Genomic DNA, 21,132 nt, shown 5'->3' with positions numbered 1-21,132 from the left:
GTGTTTGCAAATGTGTGTTCTGAGGTCCTAGTTCTTTCATGTGCCTGAGACGAAACAGCTCCATGGTCAAATAAAGCTTGACAGCTACGTGCCTTCTCTCTCTCTCTCTAAGATTCATGATGCATATCAGTACACGAAAGAACCTGAGATGCTTGGATATACAGAAACTTGCTTCAGTTTGTTTAATAATTTAGCTCCTGAACTAATTTGACTTTTTGATCCCTTTTTCTGTGTTATTACATCTCTTAGGTTCACAGAAAACATGTTTAGGGTTCATCAAATACACTTTAGAAACTAATTTAAGTATAAAACTGTAAAAACAAGGTGCAGAGGAAGACAGGTGAATGACAATATCTACTAGAGATTCAGTGGAGTGTTTAAATAGAAGATTAGTGAAAGATAATTTTGAAAGGCCAAGTTGCAATCAGACTGTAGATGTCTTATCTTGTAGAAAAATCGTCTCCAAACTGGGGTGCCTGCAACCCAGGGGGTGCTCTAGATGATCTACTGGGGTGTGAGAAGCAAGTAACAGAACTTCCATTTATATTTAATTATCCTCTCAGTTTATGATACATTATAACATAATATATTGGTTAAGTAATATACACACATGCATATATACAGTTTATTTAAAATCACAAATATATTTTGGAAGTACAAACTACATTTTAAAAAATGATTGGTACCTACAATCAAAATTTTTAAAACCATTGCTGCATCATTGAAGCTTTTTGTGCAAAGAAATAATATAATATAGAGTTGTTTTAGAAAGATTATGAATATGGTGTGTGTGTATGTCTGTACTTACATGTATGTGTGTGCAGGAATAACCAGAGAGAGGGGGGGAGAGAGAGAGGGAGACAGAAGTATTAAATTAGACACTACTTTTAATTTCTCAATTTACTCTGTCATTTACCTGATATTAACCACATAAACAGTATAGTTCCAATTCTGGAAGGTTGAATTGAGCTGAAAATACAATAGAAAAGGATAAGTTTGAGTAATACTTTTAAATAATTAAAAAACAAATTTAAATCCAGTTTCTTCTCTCCCATAAAGTGTTACTGAAATAAGACCCTGGGAAAATTCCAAAGAGCTAGAGCAGTGAAAGAAAGTACAGATAACAGTTACTAGATCACTGTATGCCAAGAACCTTACAAATGTTATTTCCTTCATTCTCACAACAACTAATGAGATAGGTATTATCTGCACTGTCCTCCCACTCATTACACGAAGAAACTGAGCTTCACAGAGATGAAATAGCTTGACCAAGCTGCAACTAAGAAGTAGCAGATCCCAGATTGGAACCCAAGTCTTGTCTGTCTGCAAACACTATACGTTCGTCTCCAGCCCCTATTATAAAGGGCTTTCTCTGTAATGGGCCTTCAAATTAGCTGTAACACTGAAAACTTAGCTGCAATAGGGTACACAGGGAAGATGAACACAATACACGCCTTCCATATTCTTCATTCAACAATCACTGAAATGCATTAACATGTTTTTCTAGCAATTACCATGTCAGAAGAATATTAGTAGTAAGAAAAATTATAAGTTAACGATATAAACCTTTAAAAAAACAAAAAAGTTCAACATTATGGGGAACTGTGTTATAATTGTTATGTGGTCATTTAAAAATTTTTATGTGTCTCAGCACCAGACTTTTTAATGAAGCAATGGATTCCTCTCAGTATAAATAGAAACCTCCCATATGCATTGTCTAACACAATCACAGACCAACATTTCTTTACTGACACTAAATTCTCTTACTTATATATCTCCTCCAAAGGGTTTTTTAGGTCTTGTTTCATACACACGTTTAGCCTTCCTTGTAAGCATTTTTAAAATGAATGTAAATTCTAGGAAATTCTGGCAAGAAGTATTAAATTATTTTTAAATTATAAATAGTAATAATATGAAACAGTATGAAATAGTAATAATATGAAACAATAATATGAAATAGTAATAATATGAAATATATTTTCCTGTTTCCAAATATCTGCTCTGGTATCTTACACCTTAAGGGAAAAGTGTCCATTAAAGTTTAGCTTCAGATAAAAATGATGTTATGTTGAAAACCATGCATGAAATAAATATAAATGTAAAATTATACCTTGTCTAAAGCACAAACTTTCCAATGAGTGCTAATTTACAGAATTAATAATATTAGAAGTGGTTCCTTTGAGACTAAAAATAAAGAATTTTATATTTTGACTAACACAGCATTGTAAATCAACTATACTTCAATAAAATAAATTTAAAAAATAGAAGTTTTATCTTTTGAAAACATTCTGACTTTAAAAAAGCAGAGAGAAGAATGCTGGAAAGAAAACAAGATGCAAGATTATACTCATTCAGTAAAGCCCTTTCTTGCCTTTAAAAATAAGACTATGTTTTCCTACCATGCTTCAAATATCTATCTATATCAATATACATATAAACATATAACATATAAACATATAACATATAACATATAAACATAAACATATAACATATAAACATATATATGTATGTATAAAGTATTATCACCACTACCTCTTATTGTATTGTTTAACTTTCTTTTGCTACCAAGGACACACTTATTAGACAGCTACCATGTACGAAAACCCACTTTTCTTACTTCAGAATGTTTACCCAAATGACAAATGACTTTTTTCACAAAAATTGTCTGAACTGTAGTAGTACATAAAAACAGTACATGGTCTCACAGTATGCTGTAGATAGGAAATAAAATAATAGAAAAAATAGAAACCTATGGAAAGTTAAATTTTTGATATTGTTATAGAGAAGAAGAAAATTTTTTTAACCCTTAGGCTGTATTTGTAAGAAAAATAAGAAAATAAAATGCTTAGGGTTTTTTTAACTGGAAATTACCAAAATTTTAACCAATAGAATGCTGGTTAAATAAATTATAACCCAAATATCCATCAGCAGAAAACTTGTTAAATAAATGACTAGAGAGCCACATAATGGAATATTGTACCCTGTTTTTTTAAAAAACGATAAGGACGGTCTCTGTGTACTGATACTGCAAATCTGGCAATAACAAAAATAAGTACAGTGTGGAATGGTGTGTGCAATATGCTACTTTTAATATAAAAAGGAAAAAAAAAGGATGTATAGTCATTTTCTTTTACAGTCGCAAACAAATTCTTGAAAAACCCAAGAAAAACTAACAGTGATTTCTATGCAGACAGGTTGGCCTCCAGGCAGATGAGTGTCAAGGATGGTGAAAGATATTCATGATATATCTTTTTATATTTAGTGGTTTTTGAATCAAACACTCAATTAAATAAAAAAATAAGAAATGTATTTTTAAAAACAGCGCTGAACAAATGAATGAATTCACTGCTTGTTCCAGCCAACACCTGAAGATAGGGCCCATCTCCCAGTCTCTGTGGGAGGATAGGAGCCTAATTTCGATAGGCACCAGTTAGCAACCCCAGAAGGGTTTTTTATGGACCAACCACCCCTCCCACTTTTTTGTAATTTTTCACTTTCCTGACTCTGTTCAAGTCCCTACCATTCCTCCTCCCTCCACCCTCACTGTTCCTTTAAAACCCCCAGTCACCTCTGCACAAATCAGAATGGGGCTCAGCACGTTCTCCTACTGTCAGTGGTTACTGCATAAAACCTGCTTTCACTGCTTTAAAAAGAAGAGAACAGGGCTTCCCTGGTGGCGCAGTGGTTGAGAGTCCGCCTGCCGATGCAGGGGACGCAGGTTCGTGCCCCAGTCCGGGAAGATCCCACATGCCGCGGAGCGGCTGGGCCTGTGAGCCATGGCCGCTGAACCTGTGCGTCCAGAGCCTGTCCTCCGCAACGGGAGAGGCCACAACAGAGAGAGGCCCGCACACCGCAAAATAAAATAAAATTAAATTAAATTAAAAATAAATTAAAAATAAATAAATAAAACAGAACAAAAACAAAGTGCTGAAAATGTATGGATATAACAGTAAATAAACATACCTCTCAAAACACTTTTCCATTTGTGAGGCACCTTTCTTATTTGACATAATAGTCTATTAGGCTCTTTCTTGTCCTTATTCAAATGTATCTCTCTTTCTATTCAAAAGTGCAATATCTCACTTATATATCTATACATACATTTATAATGAATAGTATCTATGTTTCAGTATGATCTGTGGATTCAGTTAGACAGTAGAGTCTTTTCCAGATTTCCAGAGATTAAAGTCTTAAAGCCAATAAAGAAATTTTACAATTCACTTACCCATTCGGCCACCTTGCTCTGTACTTTTACCTCGGGGTGATGAAGGATGTTTTGAATCTCTATGAAAATTCTATAAATAATTCCATCTGTCCATTGGAAGTAAGATTTAGTCCATTAATTATATTTTACAGTCATATACTTATCAACTTACACTTACAAGGACATGATTTCATACAACTTAAAAGAAACGCCTTCTACATAGGTACAGAAAATTTACAAGATATTTTAACTTCATTCTCATTGACCTTCGCAACTTTTTAGAAGTAGTTATCATTTAGTTTACTCTTATGAAGTCATTGCTTCTAAATTATCACCTGCATATGTTTCTTCATATTTTTTAATTCTATAGAATTCTATCTCCTGTATGTAAAATGGTGATTTTTCAGGTACAATTTGATTTGTTGTAACAAAAAATTATCCTTTTTTTCTATATTATGAAGAATGATAGTTTGGAATGTGAAAACTTGAGTAAGATGATGGGCAGAACTTAATTTGGAAAAGAACAGGCATCACATATTTTTGGCCCACAGCCCCTTATCCTCTCTGTCCTCTTTCCCCTCTTCACTAAAGCAATGACTTCCATTAAGTTATTGGGTTGTATTTCACCAGATTTTTTATCAAAATTCTATAAATGTAGTCATTTGTATCAAGTAAAGGGGGAAAAAAGAAAATATTTGCAGATGGAATTTTAACTGGACTCACTTGCTTTTAAAAGAAAATCCTATGTCAGAAGGAGGTTCAGCTTTTTTTTGGGGGGGGTGGCAGGGTGCAATCTTTAAAGTAGTCTGCCATATATATATATATATTTTAAAATGAAAATCAAACTGACCAGCCAGGGTTTGCTAAATCTCTCTCTATGTGTGTTATAGGGTACCTTACTAAAAGTAGCTAATGAGAAAAAAAATCTTTTTAAAAATGGTAGGTTATATACAGAAAAAAATATTGATTCTTCATTATTGTCAATCAATCATCTACCTTCATGCTTACAAACATGAGAAAAATATGCATAGAAAATGTAAAAGTATATAATTAAAACAATGGGAAATAGATTTAATGAAGATTTGGGGGAGGCAGTAGATAAAAGTACAAAAGTATGCCTCTGGGAACTCCCAAATCTACCAAAATGCAAATTCCAGTCATACTCCTAAAGGAATGTTTTTCCACTACAGGGGTCAGAAACTCATGCTAAAATAAATTGCCGCTCCCAGGTATAATAATATAAATCTATGAAATTGGTACAAGTCCAAGGATATTTAGTTTAATTTATGCATACTATTATTCCAGCTTCTAAAACTCTTCAGGTATTTTAATGATCCTGACCTCATGTTCCTTTAAAAAATATTCTGAATGAAAAATAATTCCAGGAGTATATTTAAAATAAATGATAATAATTCAGACCAAAAAACAAAAAAAAACCTTTTTACACTGTAGCTCTCATCATATCAAATCATGGACATTCTGAATGAACGAGAGGAAATTCAAGTTGCAGATGTCCAGGATTCTATATTGATGTCAGGATCTGAGGGCTATTTTGGGCATGTTCCCCGGTGCCAATAAAGTAAGTGACAAGCTACCACTAGATGGAGACCTAAAGCATGTGTTTATGTTAGGAGTTGTATTCCTTCCCTCTCAGGAGAATCCTGCAAAATACTAAAAATCAGTATTTTTAATCATTCACATTTCTGAAATTTTATGGAAGCATCCAAACGCTTAAGATGTTTTTCTTTAAATTTAAAGTATTTCCACACTTTTTTCCCAATTTAGTTTTTATAAATAAGAAAGACATTACATATCAGAGTCAGCCTATACATATCAGAGTCAGTTTATAAATATATGACTCTCTCTAGAGTCACACTGCTTATGCTAAATAAAATATGTGAATATACCAGAGAACCTACCCCTAAGTGTTAGAGATTCTCCGGTGCTGTAGATCGTTTTCCAGTAGTCTCTCTTCAGAAGCCTCAGAATGAGGTATATATATATTTATATATATATATATTTAGCAAAAATTATTCAATAGTGTCTACTGGTTACACTTATTTAAACTTTTTGGATAACGTAGTCAACAAGTAATCCTAGGAAATGTCCAAGAATGAACTGTCAAAGCAAGATAAAATGTCCACTGGAGGGGACATTTTGGACCGCAGTGAAATAATTCTCTCAAGCATTGACATTACAGAGAATGCACAACTAAGATACACTGATGCAGGCTTTTCCCTGTCCTCCTAGTAGTCAAGTTGCCTTCTCCTATAGATGTAACAACTCACATTGTGTCTCAGTAGAATAGCTATTCACAAATCTTCATATGTTCCAGACACTTCAAAAGATGTATTGTCCTAATAATGACATCCAAGCCTGAAGAATTTGTGATAGACTCTTTTCCAATTAGATAACTCGTCCAGCCTCACAAAACTTCAAAGTAGAAACCATTGCTTGCCATAACAGATGTGGTATCAAAACATGTTCCTGTCTGTAGATCTTTCTCCAATTATCTTTCCCCTTTTTTATCTTCTTAACACTCTCCTGAGAGTTTCTTAAAAGATATAGAAATGACAGACACTACTTTATTCTCCATTCAAGGGTATGAAATATAGGTTTGAAAAGGTAGGCTTTAAAATATACATTTGAAAAGATAAATGTTAAAGTATAAACCAAATGTTATTTTAGATTCAAGATTATCTCTTTGAACTGGTGATGTGGCAATTATAGTATGACAGTGGCACTTATAATATGACTGGAGTCCTGTTCATCCTACACACATGATTTCTTTAAGATACTTGGCCTATAAAGCTAGATTGATTGTTGGGTGCACACAAATATCCTGCGAGTGAATTTTTTTAAGTAGTCAAACGTATGGGAGAAACTAGAAGCAATGATACAATTTGCACTTGTAAGTTAGGTTTTTAGAACAATAATAAGGACTAACAAAGTTAGTTCCTTGCTTGGATTGCTTGTGCTAATCTCACAAAAGTCTAATATTCAGCAGCAGTACAGTGATGTTTCAAGCATAGAACATATGATTTGGAATGGAAACAATGATTAGTCCAAGAGATTTTCTTGGGAATGTAATGCAGAAGGCACTAAGGTTATTTGTAGGAATACCTAGATTATCTCTCATATACTGAAATATCTGTTTATGAAAAGTAGCTTAGAAGATAAGATTTTCTTAGTATATAATCTGAAGTATCAGATAAAAATCCTATTAAAAATAACAAAAAGAACTTTACACAGGGGGATAGGAACATTTTACAAAAGCCAGGAAGATAAATTTGATTGATATACTGAAAAAATACGTCTGATTGCCAAACAATCTCAATCCCTCTCCCTCTGACACCAGCATATCATGATTGACGAACTCAGTAAATCTCTTTAATAGTCCAGAGTTTAAAGGACTAGATAAGGTAGATAACAGATTTGATAGCTGTATATCTTTCTTACAGTGAACAAAACAGGGTTCCCTAATATATCAGATCATAGGCCTGAGAATGTTTACTACATCAGTTTCCCAAGGAGTAAGAAAAGTGTATTTGAAATTGTTGACAGTGTGTGAATAAGCTTGGATAGTCTAGGACATGACACTAAATCCCATTTATTCACAAGGTAAACAAGTAATTCTCTTTTCAATTATTTCAAATTTGACTATACCAAAGAAAAAACATCTTAATTACAGTGTGTCTCTAACCCTTGGTTACCCTCTCTTTTTAAAAAGATAATGAAGGCTTTAGGTGCTGAGATGTGAGAAGGCAATAGGATATAGAGAGAATTCAACAGCATTGTTTTCATTACATTTATTTTCACTTTTCACTTCTATTTTAAAACAAGTAGTACTGGTTTCATTTTACAACAGTGATATTAATTTATTTATATGAATATAAATGTTTAAGTAAAAAAGTGAGTCAATTTAGGGGGAAAAACTATTAAATAAATAGTAGAGGTGGTTCAAGGATGTGGTAAAATTGTTCAGATGGTACATAAATTTGAGTACACAATTTTGAGACTATTGCTACTACATGACTTTCAAATATTTTAAAATATTTTTAAGTGCTAGGATTACATTTTTATCAAGAATGATCTGAATTAGATTTTTTTTTCTTTAAAGTGGCTAAGAAAAACCATTTTAACTGATTCTAACATTTGCTTGCTTTGTTGAAACTCCAGTGAAGGTTATGACGCAGAGAGAGATGGACTGAACAAGGCTCTCTTCAAGAACGTCAGAAATGACATGATTGAGTGAACACAGCTCCACTCCACCAAGTCAAGGACTCTGAAGCATCATGTAAACGTTCTTGGGCAGCAGAGGATGTGCCAGTCCTAGAGGGAGAATGCCACAGAGGCTCTTTGTGTGTTCATACAAAGGGTGAAATACTTAGTCAGAATTATAATATTCCCATCTGCTGGCTGGGGTCCATGTGAAATATGCACTGGAAATTTCAGCTACTCTTGCTTTCTTGGGGATTGTTGGAATTTTTGCTCCATCATAAATCTCCTTGGTGTAACCACCAGAATAACCATGAACACTTCCCTGAATTGATGTCTTTATATCCCTAATGAAATTTATATCTACGTTTCATGTAAAATATTCCGTACTTCCAATTTAAATGTCCTTAAATGTACAGGAAGTTGATGTAACCCCCAAAGCCAAAAGAAAAAATGAACTATGTGGGCTTCTTTTCTCTGGGTTTTGGTCCCTGGTGATATTTTACAGATGTCTTGGCCTTGCAAGTTAAATGATTGGGGTTGAGAAAATTCCTTTGTTTCTTTTTTTTAATTTATTTAATTTATTTACTTTTGGCTGCTTTGGGTCTTCATTGCTGCATGTGGGCTTTCTCCAGTTGCAGCGAGCGGGGGCTACTCTTTGCTGTGGTGTGTGGGCTTCTCATTGTGGTGGCTTCTCTTGTTGCGGAGCACAGGCTCTAGGGACATGGGCTTTAGTAATTGTGGCACTCAGGCTCAAGCTCGCGGGCCCTAGAGCACAGGTTCCGTAGCTGTGGCGCACAGGCTTAGTTGCTCCGCTACTTGTGGGATCTTTCCGGACCAGGGCTCGAACCCGTGTCCCCTGCATTGGCAGGTGGGTTCTTAACCACTGCACCACCAGGGAAGCCCCCTCCTTTGTTTCTAATACCTCATATTTGAGAATACTACTGTGTTTGAAGCAATGGTGTTGTCACCTGATTGGAATTTCTCTTTTTTAGAAGAAACTGAAATCACTTACACTGAATTACCAGAAGGCTATGCATTGTAGTTAATATAGGTAGCAGATTAAATAATAACTCAATTCACCTGGCATTTCTCCAGTTCATTCCTTATCTTATGTGACTGCTATATTTGCAAGTTACAAATAATATAAACAAAAACATGTATATAGAGAGGGAAAAAACAGAAGGTATTGGCAGTTACTTGAAGTTTTGTCAGTCGAAAATTGATTTATGATTTAATTGATATACAATCACATTCTAACCATTATTCTTCAACAAATAAAAACAGAGAGCAAAGTATTACCATATAAAAATAATTTAACTGTCACAAATGTTTGAATATAAAGTTGGCCTTAGTGAGAAATTAAATTACTAAAATTATTTAGTTTTTTGAGATTATAAAATGCTTTAAAAACTAGTTTCCTTAGAGAATAATCTGACAGAATGTGATGAATATTTTTCTTCTCAGATCTCTAGTATAATGCAAATTAATTCCTTTAATTTAATGCCTTTCTTTTAAAGCTTCCTTTGAAAGAAATTTTAGCTAAAAGTGCAGAAGCGTGGCACTAGAAATGTACTCATTCCATTGGTCATTAGAATGGGGAACTCAAAGGAGTCAAGTGATATTTATTTTACTAGTCTTACAAATGTACAAATGTACCAATTGATTCTAACGATAGAAACTTTGTTGGAACATTAGATATTTCCACCCTTAGAATAAAATTTTTCATCAAGTCAGACATACTACAAGTATAAAAGATAATGATTTCTTACCATTCCTTTGTTTATTGGTTCTGTTAGTAACAGGCATGTTAGTGGTGACAGTGGGTGGTGTAGTACTAGGAGAGTTTACAGTAGCTGGTAAGAAAGATGAGAGAGATGTAATTTTGCAAGGAGCACGTGAAAGTTAATATGGATGAGCAATCTATGGTTAACGCATGAAAATATATAAAGGAGGAATGGAAACCATTTCTTGCCACTAAACACAAGTCCCAAGGTTATAATGCATAAAATGAAGCAACGCTTTCTATGGCACATTAAGAATCTGTTCCCATGGCCTTTCATGCCATATTGTATGAGAGTCTGGAACGGGCACAAAGGGAATGGAGAAAGAACATTTAGATTCTAGATCTAGGTTTGCCATCAAGAGGCTGATGACCACACAGTAAATGACTAAACCTTATCCAGAACTCAGTCTGCTAAGTTTGTAAAAAGAAAGGTTAGAGAAGGAAGTCTGTACAGCACCTGTCAGCTTGAAAATTATCTAAAGTCAGTCTTTCTGATATACTGAGACTAGCAAAATAAAATCTCAGGGGAAAATGCACTTCTCCTAGAGAAGGTAAATGTAAAGGAAAACAAAAGAGAATGAAATGTACAGATGAAATCAATCATCTAAAGATCCCAAAATCTTTACTACACACTGATGGATAAAATGGATTTCATAAGGGCAAGTCATACAGGAGAGACTTTTCAAAACAGTATGTCAAGGCTATGCTTCTGATATTACCAAAACTCTCAAAGATTAAGCCCTTATGTAATGCTTTAATACCTTTCCAAGAAATTCTGGAGGAACAATGTAAGTAGTAAAATAGCTATACACATTATTTTCCTTTAGTTTATCTTTGGAGTATATTTGTATAAGATGTACCTTTCTATGTATAATAGCCATTTGTTACGTATTTCTCTTAATTAGAAAAAAGTTACCTAAATTTAAAACATTTCAGTGATTATAAAAAGAATTACCTTCCAAAGCCTCTTTAGAAAATATTGAATTCCTTATTCAAAATGTGTATTCTTAACTAAAATAATTTTCCATTCCAAAGTAATATATAACACCTAAGAATGGGGATTCTTTTTGAAAGTCTTTTATATTTTTAAATTATGAACAATCAGTTATATTTATTTAATGTAAAATACATCAATGAATATGAAAATGCTTTTTGGTCATTTAGGACATAGGGGGGAAAAAAGCTGGGCATCTAGTCCTTTGACCCAAGGAATCATTCCTACCTCAGATTAAAAGAAAAAAACAAAATTAAAATTAAAAAAAAATCTTCACACCTTGAATTAAGCAAAACCAAGGCTTTTTTCTATTTCATATAACTATTTTAAAACTACACTGAGTTCATGGAAAGAAGCTACTTAATGACTTTATTTTCTTAGGGTATTCCTCAATAATAATATCAAGAAATAATGTCTCAGAAAGGAAACAAGGATAATAATGAATTACACCCCTTCTCCCTGCCTACTCTACTCCCACACTGGAGCTACAGAAGAGAGCTTAGGTTTCTGTTCCTTCCATCTCACTTCTAACCCCCATCACTTTCATGTTATGATCCTCTTAATAAAAGATCCCGCTTTACAAAAGGCATGGTCATGATTCTTAATGTGGCACATAGAAATGCTACTTCAAAAAGAAGCATATAATAGAATAAATGGATGAAAATGGGTCATGGGTAATTAGAAGAAGCATGATAAAATTAAAGTAAAATATATTATGTTAAAATCCATGCGACTATGTATTATTTAGCATGCAACCATTCAGTACGTAATATATATACTGACCACAGTATAGTCATTATGCATTATAATAATTAATAAAAGAACATCCATATTAGTTCAAACTATTTTTATCTTACATACATTCAAACTATTCATACATTCAGACTTATCATACATTCAAACTATTTTCATGTTAATATTGAAGTTACATCGCACATCATAAATTGCCTCATGGCCTTGTCTTAACTAACTATTCAACTTAATTTTTCCCCTTGTTTTTTAAACATGAATACTTTTTCAAAATATTGTATGGCTATATTATACTGGACAATATTCTTGAGACCAAATTGAGGGAAAAAATGAAGTCAACCTTTCCTAATAGCACATAATCATTCACATTTAAAAAACTCAGTGCTTTATGGAAATGTGGTCATACAGTGTGTGAATGCATTCCTTCTCTACACTGCACACCCACACAACTAAAACACATCCAGAAATTCTTCTGGTTTTCTGGTTTCTGGCTTCTCAAGTGAAAAGATAAAATTCAAAACAATGACAACTACATTTTCCAAAATAGCAAGTAGGAAACAGAGACTCCAGAGGACGATGTTGACTCCCTACCTTGGCAAAGGGTCCCCAAATCTGCACAGTTGGTTAGTTCTGCGGCCGGGAGCGGGATCAGGTAGGAACCTCGATCAACACAGAAAGATTGTACAAATTTGACTTATGATTTAATTATAGTTTTTCTCCCCCCAAATCATGAATCATCTGGTTGGTGTAATAGGAGCAACCCTGGAAGAGTTCACCAGTAATATTCCAACATCAAGAAAGTCTCTAACAATCTTTGTGTATCAATGTCAAGCTACTGAAATGTAAAATCAAGCTCCTGAAATCTCCCTCAAAATCTTTAACTCAATCTACTGGCCCCATGCACACATGAAAGGAATATAAGTGCTACTGCCCCTTAAAGTGTGAATAAAAAGTTCAGGGCCTTTTCGCATAATAAATTATAAGGCTTTGGTGGAAATTCATACAAATGAAATAATAAGAACATCAAAGATAAGTTTCAAAAGTGAACTTGGATGTTACTAACACTCATAAAATGCAAGTTTTTGGTTCATAGGCACTAGCACATGCTAGCTGCAATTCCAGAAATAAGTTTCCGTGACTGGAAGCTTATTGGTCTCTGTGTCTTTTTATTTCAAGCTTTGCCTGACTCATCCTCAGCAGGAAACAAATTTTGAGCTGATTTTCTAGCAGGAGTAGTGGATTTTTCTCTGTTGCACTAAATCTCCCTCTGGCTATTAACAGACTTTTACCAACAGGTTGAGGCTGAGGAAGATAGGCTAAACTTATCGCAAGGCATATTGTACTATGAATAAAGACAGAAGAATAAATACAAATATATATACATACATACACACATATATTTAATTTTTAAAGAACATTTCTATAATAGTGACTACATTCTAATGTTTAAACATTTTCCAAACTTTCCTGTGGGAATGGTACATAAAGGCAGAGCAGGTACATGAGCCAACAAAAGATGTCTAATTAGGTTAATTGTGTGCATAATTAGAAAGCATCCCAGCAATTTAGCAGCATCTCCGGAGTGGTGGTTTCTTCATTTTTGATTGCCTCAGGCAGCTGGTCCAAGGAAGGAATCATGTTATCTCAGAAAGACTCAACCCTGTGGCCTCCAGCAGGTCTGCCATGTTAACTGGCAAGAAGATCTCATCACAGACCTTTACATGTTCATCCAATAAACATTCACTCACTGTTTAAAGTGTGTGAGACATGGAGGCTAGAAGAATGCTTTAAAACAATGCCTCTGCTCTCAGAGAGGCATGAATGGGAGATGGCTTCACAGTTCTCTGAGTGATATAGATGCATAGTGGCCAAAAGGAAGATGTGACCAGCAGTTTGGTGAGAAGGGTGAATAGGAAATCCACTACAAAGATTAACCGGAAATATGAGGGGTCACTATACTGATCAGGGGAGAAGAGACTAGAGATGGTTATTACTAGCAGACAGAATTACTGAAACATATACCAAGAAGGCAGTGAAATGGTCTGGGAACCCAGGTGGCATGGCATTACTGGAATAGGACATTTATAGCAAATTGGTAGGAATGATCAGATATATAGGTAATGGACAGCTTGTGGAGGGCTTTGTAGAATGCAGGCACTATGAGTCTCCGGACTTTGTGTCTTTCTTCCAATGGCATATCCCACACACATAGTCGGTGGGTCCTCTGAATAAATTATTGAATGCGATATGAACGACAACATTTTGAACTCTTTCTTGAAGTAAACGGGAAAACAGTGAAAGGGAGCTTGGTGAGAAAATTGACTTAAATTTAAAAACAATCACATTTGAGGCTCTATAACTAAAAGACAGGCGATACAAGAAGCATGAATAATACCAATAATTCAGGCTTGATATCATAAATACAGTGAGGATAGACAGAAAGATATGGATACAAGACATTTGAAGATGGAATATATAGGATTTATTTAGTGACCAACTGGAGAACAGAGAAAGAAAGGGAAGAATAGAAGAATTTTTCTGGTTTCCAACTTGAGAAATTGGTACACAATGATCTCATAAAAGGACATAGTAAATACTGGAAGAAAAGCAAACTTAGGTGGGGTAGGCTAAACAGTACATCCAGGAATAGGAACTGAGGTACCTGTGTGACATCTGGTACAAGGTGTACATGTTTTTGTAAGAGGCCTAGCCAGGAAGTACTCCACAGAAGCTATAGATGTGTCTGGGATCACCTGAGCTAGAAGATTTGATGGAACCATAGATATTCTTATATTTAAGTTTCAGATTAAAAGAAAAAAAAAGAGCTATAGATTTGAGAAGACAAAAATAGCTCTTGTAGAAGGTGATTTTACAGAATTCAAGTGAACAAAGTTTCATGGAGGGTGTGGCCACCATCAAGTGTACAGAAAGTTCCAGAATGATAAAGACTGAGAAGACCCTTCACTTTGCACTGGAATTTCGGCAACAGCTCTTCAGTAGAAGAAATTCTCTTCAGTAGCGTGGGAATGATGCACTCTAGATTTCCAGTGTTTGAGAAGTGAATGCAAAAAGAGGAAGCTTGGCTACGAAAGGAAGCAGAGATGGGCGGGCGGGGCGGTGGTGTGTGTTTCCGATTAAACACTTAATCTGTGTACTATGGAGAAAGAGCATGTGAGGAGGTAGAAGTTGAAGCCAGCCTAGAATTTGATCTTGAATGTTTTCTGCCCATTATTCCTTCCCATCATGTCCCCTTCTTGCATGACCTTACTTCTCCTTTAGGTATTTATATTTTAGTAAGGAGCTTCTGAAAACTAAAAAGCTTTTAAAACTCAGAATGACTGAGGAAATCTCAGCCACTATAACATGCAAGAGAGGAGACCCATGGACTGAGTTTTTGTGCTTCTCAAATTTCACACAATGTTGGCAGACAAAGGCTCCTAAGGCCACTTCCAGCGCTGATACAATATCTCTGGAAGACAAAGGGAGATAAGGGGACAGCATTGTGGGAAAGCAAGTTTTCAGGCTAACTACATTTCCACTGCAGATATCAAAGAGCTGAGAGGTGGAAATAAGGAGAGAAAATCAGGAGAGTTAGGATTGTTAGGATTTAGAGTGAGATATTTAACAATTTTCTTTAACATTTCATCAGTTTCGTTGTATGGTAGCAAGTCTAAATTTCATCATGTGACATGCTTGTTATGGAAAATTGTAACATTTACTTCTCAGTATTAAACTATCAGTTGTTCCTTCTTGGGTACTTTTAGTTTAGCAAATTGACATTGCTTTATAAATACTTTATGAACACTATTTTATGATGATTCAGTATAGCAACAGAAATTAAATTTGAAGCATGTTTCAGTGAAAATGGTTTGAATACAAGGGACAAATTTAATTAGAAAGGTCCAGAATATTGATAAATGAAATCTTACATTACAAATATACCAAATTACATATACATAAAATGTTAAAAATGTGCACAAACTTTTTATTTGTACCCAGTTCCATTTTCAGCATATCTACATAGAAAAGTCATTCTCCCAATCAATTTTTCTAGGTGGACAGATTTACAAACCAGAAGATTGTTAAGGAAAAAGAGACAAGTCTTTGTCTTGGCTATTAATATATTTATCATTAAGGAACTTTTTTCAGAATGTGACCTATGTATATTCACTGATATTTGTGGATACCAAATATTTAAAGGTATTTACAGTTTAAAGGTATTCACTTAATATTATCTGCAAAATTTAAGGTTTAAAGGTATCCACTTAATGTTAACTGCAAAATTTAAAGTCAAATTTCCTTAAAAAAAAAGTAATCTCTAAGAAAGGGCAGTAGACGAAAAGCTGTAAAGCTGTTAATCTTTCTTCTCTACTTTTGTTCTTCCAAAATCTTGTTACTGAAAGGAGTCAATATTTACACAAGTGGTAGTGAAAAAAGACTGAGTAGCCAATAACCCATCTCACACCCAACTTAATGACAATCCAAATAACAGCTGACAGAGCTAAACTCTCATGTGAGTTGCACTAATAAGACAAATAATAATCCCTTTCAACTCCTTCTTTGCAGCTGTTACTAAATTGAATTTGGTTTTTTTCATAAATATATTTAAAATAAAATTATTTTTGGATGCCATTTATGCTCATAAAGAGTTTGGGCATCTTCAAAGAATAACATCCTTTGTAAAGATGAGTGATTTCATCTTTATTATTTAAAAAAAATTCAGTCATCTAAAAATGCTACACTCAGTAATTTGTTAGGAATGAAAGGAAGGAGCCAATAGTGAATCAGAGTTTTATGGCTGTGAGGGACAAAACTGCAATAATTGAAAATGAAAGGGTAGGAATCCAGGAGTTGATGAAGCCTTGGTAATTAAGTATAAAATTTCAGAAAGGAAAACAACAGTCGGTCCAAATCCAAAATTTTCTAGAAAAGAATTAACATCAAGTTTGGGTACTTGTGAACTGTGTCTTATCTCTACATCCACGGTGGTTAATAAATGGAAGTGATTAATAAATGCTTGTTAAATAAATGTAATTTCTTTGAACTTAGACTCTTCATTGAGTTACACAGTAGCACTCAGGAAAGAGCAGTCATCAGTAAAATAAATATAACTGGTATAGAAGGCACTATCTGTACTTTGTGAAAATTGATGGACATTAGCCAGTATCTAAACTCGAATCATAACGCAGGCAAATACTTGCACTTATGATTAAAGAGTCCGTTAGGGAAACTGCCTATCCACGGAGGTTATAAAACTCATTATTGTTTAATAAAATTGTCCTAAGAAAAAGAATGACGATATAAAATGAAAAGGAATTGCTGCTAAATAAAGCATTTCTTTCTGAAAAGGACTGACAAGATTAACCATGATTAAAAAAAAAAAAAGTGCTGGAAATTTCCTAATTACGTATATTCCCTAACTATACTTAGAACAGCATAGGAAAACAAAAGTCCAGTTATGAAATTACTAAAACATTTATTAATAAAATATTGATTTTATTAAGGTTAGGATATTTAATATTTGAAACAAACGACAGGATGCTTTAATGTTGAATGCAGTCAGTTCTGTTCTACCATCCTATTTTCATATTAAAATTTACTTAGCAATAGACCTTTGGAAAATCTATTCATTTTCTATCACAAGTTGACCCTGGAATGAAAGCTCATATTTAACAGACATTGTCAAGCCCATGGAATGTTAGGCATGAAACTCTGTTTTCCCATTGGCTACTGTACTGATCATTAGTTTTGGGAAATTACCATTACCAAAAACAGCACGCCACAGCGTTCTGGAAAAAAGGAAAGGTTAAAATGTTAATACAGCATACTTTTTTTCACTTATTCAAGTTTCGCTTAGCTAACAAGCTTAGATATAATCTCTGATACAGGTATTTCCTGTCAGTTAATAAGTGACTTGGGTTCTTCAACTCCCAAAGCTTATGATTAAGCAGCAGGAAACTCCCTCTCCCGTTATTAGTCCTGATACACAGTCCAGGATATCTGACTGTACGGAATGGGGGTGTTTAGCGTCATTGTGGAATATCAAGGAGATGACTATAAAAGTTAAAGGAACTCAGACACTGACTCTGTAAACTTGTGCTACTCCTTTGATTGAAGTCATTTTGAAAACTTACCAATGGCTGAGCTCCACGAGCACATATCTGATGCTTTCCAGTAAACGTAAGGCTTGGGAAGGAGCTTTAAAAACCGTGTTAAAGAAAATATGAGGACTCCCAAGTATAACCCCTGGGCACGGGGACAGGAGACGAGAATTTTAGCCCACCAACTGCCTCGGCCACTTATGTTTTCTAAGCTTCAGTTTCCTGCCCTTTATAAAGTGAAGGGCGTGGCCTAAATTGGGATTCTCAAACATGAGTGCCTACCCAGGCCAAAGTCAATCTACCGGGGGCTGGCGTGGGGAGAGTATGGAGGGTGCTAAGGGCCGAGGGGACCTGGAAAGCCCCTTCAAAGGGGGTGGTCACCACTTAGCTTAAGCTGCGTTGCTCAGGCAGAAACACTAGACTAGTGTTCATTTTTTGTTTATCAGAGAATCCAAACATTCATTTTTATGTGAAATCAAATTTTTTAATGTTGGAAATAAATCATTATTTAAAAGCATTGCGTGGAACAAATGTTAATAAATGAAAACAAAGCAGTGCTGCCACCACCACCTATGTCTAAGGGCTAAATTAGCCCCTGAGGGACTGGTCTATTATCTCTGGCCCAGAAGATCTAGCAGGTCTTTTCCAGTATTGTCCAAAGTGTATGCTTCAGAAGACTAGACCCTTTGATTTTATCGGTCTAGTTTCAGGGGTTGGCAGATTTTCTCTTAAAGGGCCAGACAGTAAATGTTTTAGGATGGTGGGCCATGTCATCTCTCACAGTCAGCTCTGCAGTTGTTAACATAGAGGCAGCCACAGGCAATATAAAACCTCATGCGCATGCCTGTGTTCCAATAAAACTTTATTTACAAAAACATCCTAGTTTGCCAACCCCGGGTCTAGAGGATATCTTAAAATAAGTTTAGGAATTCTTGTATACTACAGTCCTCACATTTTATTATATTAAGGTATCAAAGAAGCACTGCAGGAAAGAAACCTTATTTTGTTTAATACAAATACCATGCTAATACCTGGGAAAGCTAGTGTTTTGGCCAGCAGTGCTTTCTGGCCCGAAGAGACAGCTCTCGGACCTTTGTATTCCTCATCTTGGCAAGAAGTGACTCGCCTATTCTAGCACTACATCTCATCTTCTAGTCCTGCCTATTCTGAAAGACAGTCTAAGAGAACACAGTTCTAAAACTGAACTTTCTGACTTCAATTCCTGGCTTGGCCACTTATTAATTAAATGGCCTTGGATAAGTTATTTAATCTCTTTGTGCCTCAATTACTCATCTGCAAAATGGGGTTAATAACAAAACTCACATCATGGGACCTGTGTTGTAGGAAATAAGTTACCATGCATAAAGCACTTAAAACAGTACCTAGTACATAATACACATTCAATTTAAGTATAATTTAAGTATTTTGCAACTATTAACATGACTAGCCAAATCCTTTTTTCTTTTTTTTCTTTTGGCTGTCATAGTACTCAAATATTGACCCACAGGAAGGCAAATATTAAATAGTCTATATTATGAGTTTTTAATAATGGCCAAGGATATGATGAAAACAGGTCCCTAGACTAAAGATAATCACCCTGAACGTAGGAAGTACACCACTGCCCTCTCCTCGCTGTTCACCATGCCACACCAAACACACACACGTGATTTTCTCAGTTCCCTTGCTGAATGAAAGACCTCTTGGGAGTCCCTGAGGGTCGTTCTCTGTAGCTAATCTCAGAATGAGAGGATGCTAGGAACACCACTAACTCTTAAAAGTTCCAGGGTCTCCTGGAACAGGGTTGTGGTTTACCCTCTTTCCAACAGCCCACAAGGAAATACCTCTCAAAAGACATCACATAACTGCCTCCCACCATCTTCAGGAGCACTAGGGACCACACGGAGAGATGGGTGGCCCACAGAGGGGTAGGTGACAGGAGCCCCCCAGGCTGGAAGGGCAAACGCAGGTCAGGGAAACAGGGCAGGTGGCCTCAGGTCTTCACAGTGGGTCCTACTTTGTTGAAAGTATTGGGAATGAAGCTCTGATAGAATTCCCTCCAAAGTCACATACAAATGACTTTTGAATATTAGGCCCCTTCTATCCCTCCTTTCTTGACAGTTATCTCTGTGACTAGAAAAATGTATATTATCAACACCTTAGATTTAGTCATGATATTGAAAATTGATAATGAAATTTATACTTTTTATATTTGACTCAGTCCTACAGTAAAATAAGGACTTAATTGACTTATGTGCACAGAGAATAACTGCTAGAAGTTTATTTTCATATAATTTTTGTAACTTAGAATTATTTCCTAAATATTTTGCAGTTAGCTACTCAGAATAATATCACATTTAAAGTCTCCCAAAGAGCAACCAAAAAGACAAGAGTATTTTTAACAAACAACAATTGCTCATTTTCAAATAAATGGAGAAAAAAGTTAAAGAAAATTGATAATTCCTGATTATCAAGATTTTCCATAGAATGAACAATCTTTAATATTGGCTAAGTAAATACCATTCTTTTTTTTCTTTTTTTTTTTTTGCGGTACGCGGGCCTCTCACGCGGGCTCACTGTTGTGGTCTCTCCCGTTGCGGAGCACAGGCTCCGGACGCGCAAGCTCAGCGGCCATGGCTCACGGGCCCAGCCGCTCCGCGGCATGTGGGATCTTCCCCGACCGGGGCACGAGCCCTCGTCCCCTGCATCGACAGGCGGACTCTCAACCACTGCGCCACCAGGGAAGTCCTGTAAATGCCCTTCTTTTAGGTGGTGGTTGTTTAAGTAATGCTCTGGAAATTTCATTCTAGGATGACAAAGGTCAGCTTTTCACTGTATCATCTTCATGATTACAGACAGTAACTTATTAATTTCTTTTGTTTTAGTCCTGGGGTTAACATTTCTATATGAGACGCAATAATTATACACAATTGTTTATATTAGGTATAAACCATGTGATATTTTATGATACAGGAAAAAGTTAAAAATGGTAGGACTAAAGCTTTGATTGAATATGTATGGCTGGTAAGCACACACATATATGTGTGTCTATATAATTTCTTGTTGACAAACATATTCATAG

The 21,132-nt window shown here is 35.1% G+C and overlaps 1 protein-coding gene across 5 annotated transcripts in view; it reads right to left on the bottom strand.

The window, feature by feature from the left end:
• ADGRG6 (adhesion G protein-coupled receptor G6) overlaps positions 1-21,132 on the bottom strand; it is a 136,456-nt gene that overhangs the window by 48,415 nt on the left and 66,909 nt on the right. For 4 of the 5 annotated variants that reach the window (XM_029223785.1, XM_029223783.1, XM_029223786.1 and 1 more), the window contains exons 5-7: positions 12,544-12,612; positions 4,226-4,311; positions 917-969 (exon numbers count right to left, since the gene is read on the bottom strand). In XM_029223785.1, the coding sequence (XP_029079618.1) occupies positions 917-969; positions 4,226-4,311; positions 12,544-12,612 (208 nt within the window). Of the gene's footprint in view, positions 1-916; positions 970-4,225; positions 4,312-10,194; positions 10,279-12,543; positions 12,613-21,132 lie in introns of all 5 variants that reach the window. The other variant, XM_029223787.1, reaches the window with a different exon arrangement.

This window comes from Monodon monoceros, unplaced genomic scaffold (assembly GCF_005190385.1).
Source record: "Monodon monoceros isolate NGI ecotype Baffin Bay Population unplaced genomic scaffold, NGI_Narwhal_1 Super_Scaffold_15, whole genome shotgun sequence".
Classification (NCBI taxonomy): Eukaryota; Metazoa; Chordata; class Mammalia; order Artiodactyla; family Monodontidae; genus Monodon; species Monodon monoceros.
The sequence above is the reverse complement of the archived record's forward strand: the minus strand, read 5'-3'. Positions and strand labels throughout refer to the sequence as shown.